The sequence below is a fragment of the Sycon ciliatum genome, chromosome 6, assembly GCF_964019385.1.
Source record: "Sycon ciliatum chromosome 6, ocSycCili1.1, whole genome shotgun sequence".
Classification (NCBI taxonomy): domain Eukaryota; kingdom Metazoa; phylum Porifera; class Calcarea; order Leucosolenida; family Sycettidae; genus Sycon; species Sycon ciliatum.
Genome location: NC_088648.1, coordinates 13161870 through 13179172, shown reverse-complemented (window position 1 = coordinate 13179172; position 17303 = coordinate 13161870). Strand labels below are relative to the sequence as shown.

The 17303-nt window shown below is 46.1% G+C and overlaps 1 protein-coding gene across 1 annotated transcript in view; it reads left to right on the top strand.

Moving 5' to 3' along the window:
- The first annotated feature begins 4768 nt into the window (after positions 1-4768).
- The window catches only part of LOC135819405 (integrin beta-1-like), a 59151-nt gene continuing 46616 nt past the window's right edge, over positions 4769-17303 (top strand). The window contains exons 1-7 of the mRNA XM_065332606.1: positions 4769-5163; positions 8188-8279; positions 10925-11026; positions 14782-14845; positions 15034-15165; positions 15711-15813; positions 16861-16945. Coding sequence (XP_065188678.1) covers positions 5091-5163; positions 8188-8279; positions 10925-11026; positions 14782-14845; positions 15034-15165; positions 15711-15813; positions 16861-16945 — 651 coding nt within the window. The 5' untranslated portion in view covers positions 4769-5090. The remainder of the gene's footprint in view (positions 5164-8187; positions 8280-10924; positions 11027-14781; positions 14846-15033; positions 15166-15710; positions 15814-16860; positions 16946-17303) is intronic.

Sequence of the window (17303 nt, the reverse complement as noted above, 5' to 3'; positions counted from 1 at the left end):
ACCACTGCCATTCCTCAGCAGCTCGTTGTGGACCTGGTGGGATCGCCCACCACCATAGTAAGTGTAAGGGGAGTAACACAGAATGAAGGGAGTGGTAGGGTGCATGCTATAGCAACCCTCCTCACCACTAACACCATAGAGACATCCCAGGGTTATAAGGACCGGAATTTCCGCATTCCCTACCTCCAAACTAGTTTCCCCTTGTAGTTGCATGCCTTGGCCCCTTACAATGGTTTAATGGCCCTCGTCCAAGTCGCTACTTTGCGTTGCAAGACTGTATGACTGCAAGGAGTTGTGCACCTAGGGGTTCAAATTCAAGACTTTTGAAAATTGAGGGGTTTTGAAAATGCATGTATGGAAAGTGCAATTTCTAGACCCTTTGCTTGACAACATTCAGGGATGCATTTCCAGGGTGGACCTTTTTCTCTCCCTTGTGGCCCCAATACTAGTTCTTGTCCATTATTTGGTCCCTTCTCCAGGGGTGAAGTTTGCAGTCCCCTGCATGTGTCCACCCATTCAGAGGCGGGGCATGCAATTGTTCTAATCACTGTCATTCCCTCCTAGGCACTGGACATCAAGACTGGTCTGCAGCGTGCTGCACAACAGATAAGTATGGTGAGATGGTAGTATGCATGCATTTAAAAAGGGTTAAATAGACTTTGCATGTGCATGGGGGATTGCATGTGCATGAGGGTGCATGGGGTTGGACGCGAGTTGGGGTGCATGGCGAGGAGTGTTGTGTGGCTACTGCCGCCGCCCCTGCGCTGTGGTGTGTTGCTGTTGCCGCTGCGCCGTGGTGTGTTGCTGTGCTGTGGTGGCATTGCGTGGTGTGCATAGTGTGTGTTGCATGGTGTGCATAGTGTGTGTTGCATGGTGTGCATAGTCTAGGTATCTCATGTCTAACCCCATTAACACTGCCCTTACCTCCTAGCAGTTCGCCACCACCACCGCCGCAGCCGTCGCAGCAGCCATCGCGCCCTAGTCAACGCAGGTGTAGTCACGGTCATCGGGCCAGGGTGGGGATCCGGCAGAAGCATCCCCACCCAGCTGCCTCTCAGGTAAATAGCCAGTCTTTCTTTGTGCATGTGTTAGTGTCTTGTTCAGCACACTTTGGCTGCTGTCCCTGCGTCAGCTGCAATCACAATTATTACTAGGTGAATATTGTCCTATACCATTTTTGTGGTATCCTTCTAATGTCTAGTATATCAATATGGTTTGAAGCCCACTCCTCTCTGGCATTGAATCTTTCCCCTCCCCAGCTGCAGCAAAGATAGCTTGTTATAATGATGGTTCACACCTGGTTCCCGGTGTGCATATGGATTTGGAATTTCTTGAAATCTGCCTGGAAAGAACATGCACACCTTTGTAGTCATGTGATGGCATACATAGTCAAACCGCAGGTGTACAGTGTTACCCACCGACTGAGTTGTTTCTTTCATGGATAGATTGTCGTTTCGCCATGCTTGCCGCAATGTCCGATGTAAAGTGCAGGGTGCTCAATCAGCGAGCAGATTCGTCGCAAGTGTGGTGCTGGCAGGACCATCGTCATCCGTCAGAAAGAGAGGAGGGTTGTGGGGCTGGCTATCCAGGACTGGAACAGAACACTGGTCACTCTCATGGGGATAGCGGGATAGGGTTTTACTGTGGGTTTGTTTAGTTGTACTATTGTAAGGAAATTTTCTTTTGGATGTCCGTCACTTTAGTGTCGGTTGGCATCAGGGAGCATGTTAGTTTGTCGTCATGGCACTGTTGTGCGATTTCAACTGCTGTACTTTGTAGTGCAATGCAGTTGGCTTTATGGTTTGGTGTTGCGAATCACAGCAGGTTTTGGATTTGAAAATCACGATTTCTGTTGGGAGATTCCCATCTCTCCACCATAAATCGTAATTTTGAATCTAGAAATCTCGGTGACTTGCAAACTTGGGCCAGAGATCCACATGGATGGAGCTGACTATGACAGCAGACATAAAATGCATGAAATTCATGAGGGGGAGGTAAGCATCAACATATTCATGAGTTATTTAACCAAAGGCCTGCGGGTCCCCAAAACCATACTACTGGGAGACCCATGCCCAAATTTTCCAGGGTGTGCCGCCATCTTGAATCGTGACGTCACTATAGGTGCATGTATGTAAATGGATACATGTATGACTGTATTCATGATATGGGAAGTACCAAATGTGTCATTTGCCTGCTAGCCCGTGTGGACTTGCTGGAAATGTACCAAGCTGTGATTGGAGTTCCTGCTTGGTTTAGAATATTATGCGATGCGTTTGAATCGTATACAATGGCATACCCTCAGCTTCCTCATGATGTCGTATACACAGATCAAGCAGGACAGTAAAATGCTAAGCTTCAAGATAGCTGGCAAGAGCATAATGACAGTGATATTTAAAAAAAATTCTCTAATCTGGGCATGTCAGGACAGTGCACTGGCCGTAGGTAGGAATTGCCTGTAACTCGGAACATACGTACTCGCTGCATGCAAGTAAACACTTTAGTATTCCAATCAAATGGTTTGGGGACCGTTTTTCGTTGAGAAGCTACTCGTGACTCTAGATAGGTACGAAAGTTGCCCGGTAGACCTACGTGCCTGGAATAGGGGCGTCCGGATAACGGGGAGTTTTACTGTAGTAGTCATGTTGTGTGCACACACACACACACGCACAAAACGGTACAGGCCGAACCATGTAGAGTACCAAAAAGCCTATACCCCCCCCCCCCCCCTCCATCACTTATGGGGTCATGGTGCAATATGTCCATCAAACATGTACAGTGCCGCTCAATGAACTCCAGTCGTGTCACTCAAGAACACGCCGGGCGGTGCGCAGCCCTAGACCTACAAACACTGGGCTGCAAAATGGTGTAAGGCGCAAACTTCAGTGACGCGATGATTTCATTGTACAGGACTCGACACCATTGTCGTAGACAAAGAACTTGGATGCGTGTGAGAGAGAACATACGAACCTACGCATACACACACAAACAATCACGTGCATGGATCAGATATACTGTACCCTGTGGCTGAATGAGGCTGCCATGCCCTTCAATGGTCATTCCCCATACATACACACACGCACACATAACCACTGCCCTACTGCTATGCGGGATGATTCTACATGCACTGTCACACTAGCTAGGAAAGACCAGCACAAGAAAGGTATAACTGAAGAACTACCCCGAGTGTCAAGAACTCGATCAATGTGATGCACGCACGCTTCCATATTTTGGTAACACTAAAACTTATTGGAAAAATGCACAGCTCGAAGATTTCTAAGAGATTGTGAAAATCGCGGAACATTATGCACCAGCATGACTTTCCCCGAGGACAGGAGATTACAATTTTAGAGGAAATTAGGGGAGGCATGGTTGCACGTCCTCTCCACAGTCGACTCCTGATGTAACGACCACCACTGTCTATGCAGGAGAATTAGTTCTTTCTACAAGTTAGTTACATCAGAAATGCACTCACACTACCGGTAATGCGGTATACAAGCAGCAAGTCCGGAGTCGGATTGACTGATATGTGGACCATGACAGCATGCATACACTTGGTGTACATGCAGGCCTAGCTACAATTACAAACCAAATTTTCGTCCGTTATAAACGAACACTGGTCGCTATAATGGATCAATTCGGTTGCCAGCACTGTAGGAATACTAGTAAGGGGCCGTCCGTAAATGTCGATAGTTTTTACAATCCGTGAAATTTTCGTACCTGGGTGGTGGGTGCAGCCGAAATTCAAAGACAAGTAAATTCGATGACACGCGGACCTGGCGCCCAGTACTACGTGTGCGTAGGTCTGCGTGCGTCGAACCACACGTACACGTGGATTGTTGTCTCCAAAAAATGTAGTGGAGATCGAAACTCTTGAAGCAAAAGAAAGAGGGAAGTTTGTCAGATATTATTCACAAGTATAATTATTGCACAATTATTCGAAGTATCACAATACCTGATTAATCCGGGTCAAGTCCAGCTCTTATTTGAACTCCACATCGAAGAATTGCTACATCGCCAATGGTTGGAACAGTTCCCATGTGGAGCGTGGCCTAACGAAAATGGCACGGCAGACTACTTTGTTTGGTACAGCTGCCAAAAAAGATAAGTTTTTCAAAGAGCTTGACAGCCCTGGTGAAGACGACGATGGCTACTACGCCGTCATCGAGGCCTTGTGGACTGTTGAAACGTCCTATAATCGATCTGAGTTTTTCACCAAAGCACAGAAGCAGTGGATGGAGACGTTTTCCGCAGACCCGCATCAGGCAAGGTCGGAGATCATCCAAAAGTACAGTACATGTGTCATCAATATTTTATTCCGTAAAAAGTAGGGGGGTGGGTGGTGGGTCCTGGTTACTTTGTAAAATTCACGGATTGAAAAAACTATCGATATTTACGGATGGCCCCTAATGAGTACGCGCGGTAAGCATGGTAAGTAGCGGTAGTTATTTTCCTCTGAGTCCTCGTTGGCTTTATCCGCACACTGCAGATCAGGGAGTAGTAGTAGACTGTATTTTACTACTCCCTGCTGCAGATAGTAAGCTCGTGACTGCACTGTAGCCTGTACTGTAGTGTAGGAGATCCGTGGTCCACTTCAACACTTGTCTTCAACACTTGTCCCTAGGCTTGGCGCTTGCACTTGAACTTAAAGCGGCTGGTTACGTTGAAGCACTGAGTGCACACGCTGCTGTGACTTAGTGTGCACCGCAGAACGAAGCGGGAAGCTCTTCGTGAAGAAAAGGCAGTGTAAGTTCGAGGGTATCTGCCTATCAGAAGCCCGTGCCTTACTGCTGTGCGCGTAGAAAGCTGCAAGGCGAGCGCACATCCAGATTCGGATTGCCGACACTCGTACTCGGCTGTGTTGCACGGACGGACATACTCGGCGCAGGAATCCACGGCGATGAGACAACAAACTGCAAAAGATGGCAGCTGCTTGTCAGTACAAAAATGATCAGGGTCGACGTGTCCGGGAGCGAGATGATTACGAGGCGATAGATGTGGAGTGCTAGTGCTACCACGCAGCACTCTATTAATTGCTTGCATTCGCGCCCTGTCGTCATTTCTGAAAATCCCGTCCACCCCGTCCTGTCAGGATGGCAACGATAACCTTCTTCCTCGCAATCCTCCTTGTGTTGGGAACGGCCATATCGGCTGGCCGTGGGCAAGGTACGTGCCATAGCGATATTGATGCTGCCGTTGTTGTCGTGTATTGTGCACTGTTACCGGTGAGGTTGCCGAGCCACCAGGCACCACACAAACAGCAGAGACATTGTTTGTTTACTGCTGAGAAAGCGGACTGATACTAGTAATACCCGTAATTGTGGTAATATCCGAAACATTCTAGTTCGTTTGTACTGAGCTCTGCACGCCGTGTGTTGAGCCTGTGTCTGTGGCCGGTAGTCAAGGTTCTGCTGTAGTTCAAAAGTCGTTCGTAATTATTTGTTTCCTTGCCCATGTATTGTGTCTATGGAAAGGTTTCCGCACGCATTATATCGTCAGCGTCCCCATGCAGGTCGCCTTGCCATCCCTAGCTAGGAGTAATAATAATAACCTAGCACGTTTCTTATTTTCACGTTTCACTATGATTTTGGTCTTCGAAAGGAAAGGAAGGATTTAGGTCGCGTTCCTTTGCGTTCCGCTTCCGCCCGTGAGGGGTTCGGCGGGTCTTACAACTACAGTCATTTTCTCAAAGTCAAAAGATCACTGAGAAGACTAGAGGGCACTTTGACTGTTGCCAATGTCGTATATGCAGTGAGTGTCTTCGTTGTCAGTTACGGCAGGGGCTGCGGCGAAGGTGATTCGTGTCAACGTTGTTGGCAATGCACAACGTTGTGCTGTGTGCAGATCACATAGTGTCAGAACGCAATACGTTCGAGAAAAACTTCTGGAGTAGCTGCCGAGTAGCTGCATTGACTAGTCTCTGAAGAGTACATGAACTGCGTGTGAATGATGAGTGTGTGTGTGTGTGTGTGGAGATGAGGTCAAGGGGCGTTTGGGGACAGGGTGCGTCACTCTGTGGAGCACACAGAGACCAGAACTGTTTCCGTAGTAGTTTTCAGACTGAGTGAAAATACTTATTTCTTGCTGTGATAAGTAGTGTAGTGCTCACCTGCACCTCAACCTGATGGCTGTGAGAAGTGGAAAAGATGATGATGTGAGTCTTTGAGATCATTCCACAGTGCTGTTCAATGGAATCGAGTCTTGATGCTCAGCCATAGACCTGTGAACACTGGGCTGGGAAAGATGCAAGGCGCAAACTTGAGTGATGCAAGTGGATTTCATTGAGCAGCACTGTAGATTTTCACCAGAAACTTCAATTACCTTATATGGACATGACTTGTGAGGAGTTCCAACTGCAGCTAACAAAAAAAAGTTATGAGTAAATGGGGTGTACACAAATTATTGTTCAGAGATCACAGCCAGCTCCAACTAACTGCTACAGTCGACTCCACTTCTAACAAACTCAACCTTGTCCATGTCCCTGGTTGAACCCATACGAAATTCACCCTTTATAGCGAACAGTTCTCGTTTATAATGAACCAAATCTTGTAGGGCCGCATGTAAACCAAGTGCACTCGTACTGTCACGGGCCACTTGCCAGTCATGACTTGCTGCTTGTATGGTGTGAGTGCATTTCTGTTCTAAGGAACTTTGGCTATAAACTTGAGAACTAATTCTCCTGCACAATGGTGTTCGTTATATCAGGAGTCGACTGTATGTAGTTTAGGGGGCTGGGGGTAGGGGTATAGTAGTCGACTTGTAGCCAACTTGATGGCTGTGAAAGTGTGTGCATAATCGGACAAATGTCTTGCTGCCACACGCCAACACTGTAGCATTTTTTTTTACTAGAGCCACGTAAACCCGTCATGTGTGAGCATAGCAATGTATGTGTGTTGGCATTACCACCCAACTACATAGCACTAAGCCAGCACAGTGATCTACATGTCTGTACTACCTATGAGTATGTAGTGCATATTGTACACTCGGACGTCTCTTATCCGGGCACCTTGGGACCGGGCACTTCCCGTATCTTAGATTTGCCCGTATCTCATGATAACACATCTACCATCAATTTATCATATCATTTTTGAAGAAGTTTATTTGGAACGCCCATGCAAAAGGAACCCATCGATACAAATGTTTGGATAACACAGGTTGGCAGTGAAAAATGAGCACTTATATATCCGGAAAAAAAAGTTCAAAACCCCCGAATTCGAAATATTTGTGCTATAGGAACTCAAGCTGAAGGTGCCCGGTAGAGAGACGTGCCCGTATCTGAGGCGTCCGGATAAGAGGCGTTTGAGTGTACACTGATCTACATGTCTGTACTACCTACGAGTATGTCAAGCATACTGTTCAGTGATCTTCATGTCTGTACAGGTCCTCCCTCTTTTCTAGATAATCTCTGGGTCAGCAAAAAGTTATCTTGTAACGAGACATATCTTGTAACGAGACATATCTTGTAACGAGACATATCTTGTAACAGGAGTTGCAGATAAAGGTGAAATAGGCACTAATTCGCACTTACCTGGGCTACCCTCAATAGAACATAAATCATCGACGCTTCTACTCTTTAGAAGATAATTGAAATCTCCACCAGAGCTCTTTCTTGGACGCAAAAGATCGTACCTATCTATGAATACATAGATATAATACGTTGTGCATTTCTGCTTTATCCTATGTGTTTTGGTCTTGGTCCTGTATGGTCAATATTATTTTATACTGAGGGTTTTGGCACTCCAGGGACCTGGGCAAAGGGTCGTTGTAACGAGTTTTATGTCTAACGAAATATGTTGTAACCAGACCTGCAAACAGTTGTATAGACCACGTTTCGCCACTCGCCAGGGGATTTCAGATTTCCATTTACTAACGGGGTTTATGTACTAACCGGACTAGTTATAACGAGGGAGAACCTGTATTACCTATGACTATGTATTGCATTCTGCACAGGAACAAACAGGAGTGGTGATCACTCAAGCCAGGCATTGTAAAATAGTGTTTGGATTTTAAAAAGGTTGCAGAGGCCAATTTACTAGGTTTTGTGATCCTCACAGCAAATGAATATTGTTGTGCGTGTGTGTGTATATGTGTGTTTGTGTGTGTGTGTGTGTGTGTGTGTGTGTGTTTGTGTATGTGTGTGTATGCATGTGTATGTGCATGTGTATGTGATGTATGTAATCGAATCCCCAGCTAATGAAGGTTTGCAAGCATTGTGCCAGTCAGCTGGAACATGCTCCGAGTGCTATGTCAAGCATCTGGAATGTCAGTGGTGTGCAGACGAGGTAAATTCTAGAGTTGATGAACCGGTTGTGGCAATATATATTTGAGCCCCAGCCAGCAGAAACCTGAACATGTGTAATTTTTTCAAAAATTATTTTTTCCCTCGAAATTGTTTCTACACTATTAATCATTCAAGTTATCAAGTTTGGTGACAATCTGATAAGCGAAAGCATGGAAAATAGAGTTTGGAGTCACACAGGTCAAGATTCAGTACAGTTGGCGCAGCATCCATGCCTAGTGACGCCATGCAAGTTGATCCTACAGTTTCTGATTGTGATGTGGAACAGGTACATGTAAGTAAATAGAATGCAAGTCAGGCTTGCCCTCTTGGTGCTGCAGGCATGAGTAGTTCAGAAGTGTGACGATATTCCGTATACATCACTACCTTCCTTAAAACACCAGAGTGCAAAACGATGATTGGTGGCTGGCCTTCCAAATTGTGTTCAGGGACCTCTGTGCTGGCAGTTTGAGCGTTGTCTGAAAGCTTGCCATACTGATAGATGTACTGACCAATACCACTGACATCCACTCCCTTGCACACTTTCACTCACACCATGATTTCAGCGTAATTGTATTTCAATGATATGAGCGAATACTCGCGTTTTGTAGCACGTGAAGATGTTGCCCCAAAGCGTTCAGCTGGTTTGAGTTTTTAGGGATCCCCTTTCTCAGCACAGGCAGCAGCCAGCTTGGCATCGTCTGGCAAGGTAGAGTACTGATAACACTACGCTTGCAGTCTCTGTTTTGCACCGTGAGGAGCCCTCCATCAGCGTCTGCAACATCATTGTTGTCGATGTAGAAATACGGATCGCTCAGCGGGTCGACATTCAGCTTCTCCTTGCAGTCGCTATTACTCCAGCACTGACTATCGTCGCCACCAGTATCCAGTGTCGATTTTATGAGGGCTCTTCGTTGCTATGCATATTAGACTCGCCACTGCTGGACAAACTCAGCGAGATCGCCACCAAAGAAATAATTACGATCGCGAATTAGGCTAACTTTCAGCGCCGCTTTGTACAGGGAGTCTCACGCTGACAACTCTGGACCTAAGTCTTTGTCGCGACACCTGTCGCCATCGCTGTGTCTAAACTCAACCTCCGTGTGACGAGCTCTCACCTAGCGCTAAAATCAATTGACCAGAGACATTTGAAGACACTTGAAACTCCTTTGACAACAAAGACACTCACTCGATCGAAAAAGAATCTTCAAAAGCCAGCTCACTGCGCGTCCCAAACTTTGACGTCACATTTTGATGATTGATATCAAGTACACAAGTGCTGATTTTCGCTGGCCGGGGCTCATTTCTCCCTGTAAGGACAGTGAGTGTCACAAATCGAATATGGATTGATCACCTGCCAACACCACACTCAGTCAGAATGATAAAAGAATACGCGCAAAAGAATACCGGTGTTGGTCTGTGTTCACCTTGACCTGATTTTGTTCAGTGTGTAGCAGTGAGTGCGTTCGATTACAAACTTGAATCGATTCATGAATGAAATCTTGCAGTTTGATTTCATGTCACGGACACTGGAATCGATTCGGAATCCATTCACCCTATTCACATGGGGTGATGTGAATAGCGCGAATCGATTCATGAATGGATTCATGAATCGATTCGCGGTCATAATCTAACGCACTCACTGTTAAAATACCCTGTTGATAACATCACCGGGCTAGTAATTCTGCACTACACGCTCGTCCTGTGCATGTGCAAGGGTGATGAGCAATTGCTGTCTATCTCAAAACGAGCTGTGTGACATTCCATTATCTGACAGAAACACGTCCATTACATTTTGGGAAGAGAATGTATGGTGTGCCAAAACTTTGATTTGTTGCCCAATTCACATAATCCAGGTATGAGTGAGTTAGAAAGTTAGAAAAAGTGTTGATCCCAGGGGATTGAAAGTTGTACAGCCCGTACACAAAATTAATGGTTAACCCTTTATGGACGGATTACTAGCACAGCATGCACCAGAATTACAAAATGTCAGTACAATTTTCAACTTTTCCATGTCATAATTTTGGTGTCCTTCACTTGATTTTCACAATCAAGAGCTCATTGGAAAGCTCTTGGCGAGAGCTACGTCAGGGTACCAATCTCCATTATCCGGCCACCACAAATCAGGCGCGGTAACACAGCAAAGTCGTCTCCAAGCCTGATATGCAAGCAAATTCGTCCCATCAACGCCATTCCACTCTCCTTCATCGCAGAACGCTCAAATCTGTTTGAGACGATTCAAACTTCAGCCGGCTACGTCATCATCATGTGCTCAGTCGCTCAAAGAGCACACGAAAAGGGATTTTCCCCCAAAATGGCGAAATGATCGATCAAAAATTTGAATTTGCCGAGGTAAGAATACGGCGTGTGATATCTCTGGCGTCCGACATTGTAACTCTTCGGCGATTGTTGCATTGGACAGCTTGGAGTTCCCGCTACCACGTAGAGCCTTCGATTGTGGAATTTGCTCAAGAAACGATGGAGTTACGAAGTTACGAAGTTTCGATCTTATTAGATCGAAACTCGTACAGTCCGTCCACAAAGGGTTAAAATGCTCTGCTTAATGCTGCGTTTAATGCTGTGTTTAATTCTGCGTTTAATGCTGCATTTAATGCTGCGTTTAATGCTGTATATTTTCTGCTCGTTCAGACTGCGGCCTGGAGGCAGAGACGCCGTTGCCAGCATACCTTTTCAGAAGAGAATCAGTGTGCACTGATACTGAACGCTTCCAGCACCCTCCGAATTACACAAGTTAGTATGTGGGGACATGATAATCAGAAATTCTGTTGCAGATGGGATTATGCAATACGTCCATGCATTCTGAATACTGGATATCATGCTAGAAACTTCGATAAAGACAAGAAAAATGTGGACCCGGTCATTCTCAGACAGAGAGCAACTTGTAGCTATTTCAAATATTTTCTCGTGGCCATAATCAGGATGTTGCTCTGTATCCGCGAATGACTGGGTTCACATCTTTCTTAACTTTATTGAATATCATGCCTTTGTGTTCTACTGGGCAGTGGTCTTTTCCTCCTTTCAAACCTTTGGACAGAATTTGTGTCAATACTACATAGTAATTGCCTATGGATTGTGTGCTGGACTCGAGGAGAGACCTTGCAAGGTGGAAACAGCTAGCTCTCCGAAGATTTAGTATATCAAACAGCCACAATGAAACAGAACATTGAGAAGTCTCGAATGCGACGTGGTCTACAGTACAACCCGTGACTAGTGACCGGGCTGGTACTACAGACCACTTCGCCAGGCACGGACGGGCTCACATTCGTATAATTATGGTTGTGCAGTGCAAACCTCTAACTAAGGACCACCTGCCACTAAAGACCGCTTTCTCTGGCACCAAAGGGTGGTCGTTAGTCACTGGTTTTACTGTATTTGGTGCGGCTCATCGCAATTGTCGCTTATCTCCCACGCACTTCTTGACAGGTAAAACCCAGTCCAATCGCCATATCTAACTTACTTTTGTTTGGGAGGTTCTGGTGGCAAGATCAACGGAGGAAACAAAGAAAAAAATGATCCCGACTGGCGCTTTGAATCGCGATGTGTTGGACTTTTTGGGAAGTGGGAATCTGGCCATTCACTGTCTGTGTTGCGAAAAGCCAAGCGCAGCGACCCGAAGACCGAAACTGTAGCAGGGTAACTGACTTCCTGGCTCATTGTCACAGGTCCTGGATTCATACACCTGCAGAGTAAGCACATATCGCCAACCAACATAGCACATCAATCTGTCGCCCAGCCGTAGAGTTCGTCTACAATGTCTCAGGTGCTTCTCGCAGACCGGGTTCGGCGAAAGTGCGGGAGTGCAACAGCCTTATGATGTCCACCTGGCTCAGGTGAGACATACATGTGGCTGGTTTCACTTTTTTACGCCAGCCCACTTGTAACTTGATTATGGTGCGAGTGCGGCCGAGTAGCGCTCTTGGCGTTCTGAGGAGTGCCCACAGTTCGGCTTTCCTCCTCTGCAGCACAGGTGCCAACGCTTCGTACATCCGCCACTCCGTGAGAGCGAGTTCAGGTATGCTCTCGTTGGACAACTCGCCAACTATCTGGTGGAAAATTATCCAAATGCAGTCCCTGAAGTTTGCCAAGCTGTTTTCCTGACCCTGTTCTCGCGAATCAGCGGACGGTTCGCCATTATTTTTTTCCGAGAACGGTAGAACGTCCCACAACCACTGAGATGGGGAGTTCTCAGTGACTACTTCAAAATCCGAATTCGAAGCCACCATGATGATGGACAAGCAATTCGTCTAGCGCAGGACTCAGAACTCCGGTGACTTGTTTTCATCGCTAGCGGAGAGCGTGACAGTCACGCGTGCACGGCAGAGGACATTCGCGTGCCGGCGTGGTCACCCAGACAGCTCAGTTGCCAGATTTGAACTGCAACGACCTTGCATTCTTTGCAAGCCTGCAAGCTGATGTCAGATGGTGGCAAAGAAGACTGTGTCCGACCTAGCAGCAGTATTACAAGACTCGTGGTCATCGTATCCAGCGAAGCGTATGCCAGCTGTCTGGAGAGGCCTGTATGCCTCATTCAAAGGCTTTGTTGAAGCACACAGTGGTGACACCCAGGTCACCATGGTTACGCTGTGCACAGTGTTGTCTTATGTACGCCGTCTATATAATTATGGTATCTTACTACTGTACTCTACGTTACTACTCTACTTTATCACACTCTTTATACGGCAGCACGGAATTGTAGGTTATGATAACAGTTATATTGCCTGAACACAAAGAGGACTAAAGTAGAGGACTGGGACAATTATGAGGAGAAGACAACTCGGAGGACTACCAGAAGAACAACTGTAAGAACTACTGGGAGAACGACTAGGAGAATCACCCTGCGCAAGCGCAGCCTTCAGAATATAACGAAAGCTATGGAGGGAAAAAGAGGTGCATGCAGTAAGTGGCAATACGCCAATAGGGTGAGCGGGAAAAGGGCTACGGTGCATGCAGTAAGGGAGGCAAAGGGTCAGCAGGGCAAAGGTCAGCGGGGAGTGCATGAATGGCTGTGTGTACAGGGATGTGCAGATGTGTATGTATATGGGTACGGAAGTGTGTGCATACGGGAATGTGTACGGGTCTAAAGGGCTCATACAACAACAGTTCCTTCAAGCACCGAAGTGACAGCCACAACTGTTCCTTTCCCATTGCTGCCATACGACAGGCTGAGCAAGCAAGAGATACTCTTCGCCACACCAGCTAGACACCAGCAAATATCAGCTCAAGTAACGGCAACTCTCGAGTGATGCAGAGTTGAATGAACTCTGGACCTGTAAAAGCGTGAGTGCAAGAACGCGCTTCCTCGCTGATTTATTTTGTACATTTGCTTGTAGCCTTGCTTCCCTTCTTCGACTCGCTTCACCAGATTCCATTGCTGAAATGTTTTTCTTGTGGCGGAGAGTACCGTATTTTTTCCGGTTGTAAGTCGGCCTTTTACAACTAAAAATAGAAGGAGAGAGGGTGGGGGTTGACTTACAACCGGGATCCGACTTAAAACCGGGAACTATAAGTATCGTTTGCAGGCAACCTGACTACATTCAAGAGAGCACTGCATTTCACACATTTCACACTGCATTGTGTGAAATGCAGTGCTCTCTTGAGTGTAGGCAGGTTGCCTGCAAACGATTCAAGTATAATGAAGCTGCGTGAAGCGTCCCTCAAAAAATTGAAACTATAAGTATCTTACAAAAAATGACCATCACTGCATGCACGAATGGACCGTACGTACATATTGTTACCAGGTTGAATAGATTTTTGGTTGGAGGAAAGCAAATCAGCACACGAAGCACAGAAACCATATAATTTTTTCGACTAGGCCTTTCATTCCATTACTCTTCAGGTCGAATACAATGGTGAGTAACAAGGTAGTAAGCAAGTTGTATTCGACCTGAAGAGTAATGGAATGAAAGGCCTAGTCGAAATTATAATTATGGTTTCTGTGCTTCGTGTGCTGGTTTTACCAGGTTATTGGCTTTTTTCAGGGATTGGGGCGTTATACCCTCCAATAAGGAATGTTTACATTATTTGTTTATGTGTAAGTAACAGGGAGTGGTTAATAGTGCTTCATTGGGTGAAAACTTTAAAAAACAGATTTGAGACCTCCGGATATGGGGTCGACCTATAACCGGGGTCGACTTACAACCGGTAAAATACGGTATTCATCTATCATGCTTCTTCACTATGCCTATTGACAATTTCACAGAGCAGTAACAAAGCTCCTGTTCTTAGTGGCGATAGACAAGCGACAATTGCGATGAGCCGGACCAAGTATTATGTATAACTGTGTGTAGAGCAATGCTGACTTGTAGTGGAGATCTCTGATTCGACTTGAGATAATCCCATACAACTGCTTCCACAGACTAGTGACCATTACAATGCCATACAACTGCTTCTGCAGACTAGTCCCATTCCAATCCCATCCGACTATTGATGACCAGTGTAATGTTGATGTGTTCGGTATGTCTTTGTGTGTTCTGTCTGCTCTTCAGAACTTACCATTCAGTGCATCTGTGCAGGTGCGGCCACAGCGATTCTCCACACAGTTGCGTACAGGTGAGACAATTTTGCAGCTTAGACAGCGTTGTGTGTAGGGCTGTACTTCTCACCAAATCTCTCCTGACGTGGATAGAGGCTGTAGAGAGATCATGTGCGGTTTTTGAATGCTTTCATGCCTGTGTGATTTGGTCGCACTCGATGTTTCCGCCCGTGTGGCATCTGTGCTATATTTGTCTGTCTTCTAGATGGCAGCGTAACCATGGAGATCTCCATCAGTCCAGCACGCGACTACCCCTTGGATCTGTACTATCTGATGGATCATTCATACTCCATGCGTTATCATCTTGACGCCATGAAGTTGCTGTCATCTGCAATTGGTCAGTAGTGTGAAAAACCCGTCTTCAGTAATCCATTGTACTGAAGATGATCTATGTGTTTGGAAGGATAAATTGGTCAGGTCTGTGAATAGCCTGGTTCAGTTTCATGCTTCAGACCTACTAGTATGTCTTTGGTATCAGATCAGCGTCTGCTCCAGAGCCGGGTCAGCCGGGCCAACGACCCAACTGGGGGGGGGGGGGGGGGGGAGGGGGGAGGGGGTCTTTGGACCCGTTTGGAAAAAGAACCGGTTCACAGTTGGGAATACTATATACATGTACATAAGGGAGGCCGAAAATATTTTCAACTCCCTGATGTTAGAAATCCTGCAGTAGCCGTACTTGAACAGACCTGGATCTGACCCGGTGTGTGTATGTTTGTGTGTGTGTTTGTGTGTGTGAACATATGTGTTTGTTTATGTGCGTGTACATGTATGTGTGTCGTGTGTGTGTGTGTGTTTGTGTGTGTGAACAATATTGTGTATGTGCGTGTGCGTGTACATGTATATGTGTCGTGTGGGTGTGTGAATGTGTTTGCTGTTGCTCAGTGGAGAGCTTGAATAACCTTACGCGTAACTATCACATCGGTTACGGGTCGTTTGTCGACAAGGTGGCCGCTCCAGCAACTCGAATGGGCCCGGATGACCAAACGCAAGTTCTTATTTATTCCCGTAGCTATGCAGAAGACGTTACTTCAGTAACGTCTGGCGCTAGCCAGGGTCCACACAGCTTTAATTTGGTGTTTGTTTGTGTGTTTGTTTGTTTGTGTCACGCCTGGCGCTATCCCGTATCTGTCCCGTACTGTACCGTACCAGCAAAGACAGCTGGCCACAATATTTTTGGAAAAAGGAAAAAGCATTTTCATCAGTTCTAACAACATGCACGATGAGCTAGGCAACAAAGCATAGCGCAGGGCCCTGAGCTTCCAAGCTCTCTCGTTTTGACAAACTTGATCTATTCTAGCACCATTGCAAAAAGGACAGACCATCATCTCCCGCCATTGCTTACGATCATGGAGCGATCTCGTTAACTAGAGCAGCGAGAAAGCGATTTCCATAATGGTATCAGATACGTGCGGAGAGAACTAATTTGTTGGTTCCCACTGTACATTCACTCATGGCTCCACACCCTACTACTGGCAGGTCCTGCAATGTGTACATTGCACATTTTTCCGTACCCCATATAAATATACAAAAAAATAAAGAATTATACACAATCAAACAAACCTCGGCCTCGGTTTGTATTTGGTGTATATTTTCCATATACACTTCAGCTCAGGGTATATCCTATACATATTGCGATCGAGAACATTCACAGTAGCTGAATACCTGACTAGAGGTCTGTGCTCAGAGGAGATTGGATAATCAAATGTTGTACTACATTATTTTGTGTACGACATATTGTACGTGGGTTGGTAGATTCACGTGCTGCTGTGGTGTGAAAAACAGTCTTCGTCTTGACTCGGAGTTCATCAAGCCTAGTTGTGTTTCCGTCGTCGTCGTCTGGTCCTGTCTAAAACTATGGAGATTGCACGGGCTGGGAGCAGGAGGGCTTAAAAAACCTGTCAGACAATACAATGTTCAGCTCCAAGTGGTAATGTTTATGCCGATTTTCATGTACAGAAGAAGGTGGGGTTTTCTAATGTGAGTCTTGCTGTGAATTTCTACCTACTTGCATGTGTTGTGTATGTGTGTGCAGTGTTCTGAACCAGTGTCCTGATTGCAAAAAGCCCTATTTGCTCCATCATGCCGTGGCGCTGACGGGAAATGGTTCAAAGTTTGTGGTGAGCAATACAATATTAAACAAAATATTCAATGTAAATGGACCGTATGCGTGTTAAAACAAAATGGCGTCACGATTTCGTGAAAGTGGTATAGTTGGTGGAACGAGTGTTCAAAACCATTTGAACTTCATACTGTTCGTCTTCTTTTTGACATGCTCTCTTTCCATCGTCCTTAGCTTTTGTTTGTTGTGAGCTGTTTTGGCTTTCTCCTATACCTCTGGGGGATGCCAAGTGATGGTTTTGATAGGCTGGTGATGGCTGTGAGTGAGAGTTTGCCGATCGGGGTCGTCCTCGCTATAGCGATGAAAATACTAGTTACTGCGCACCTGGCAGATATCACAACACGTCGGAGCGTCCA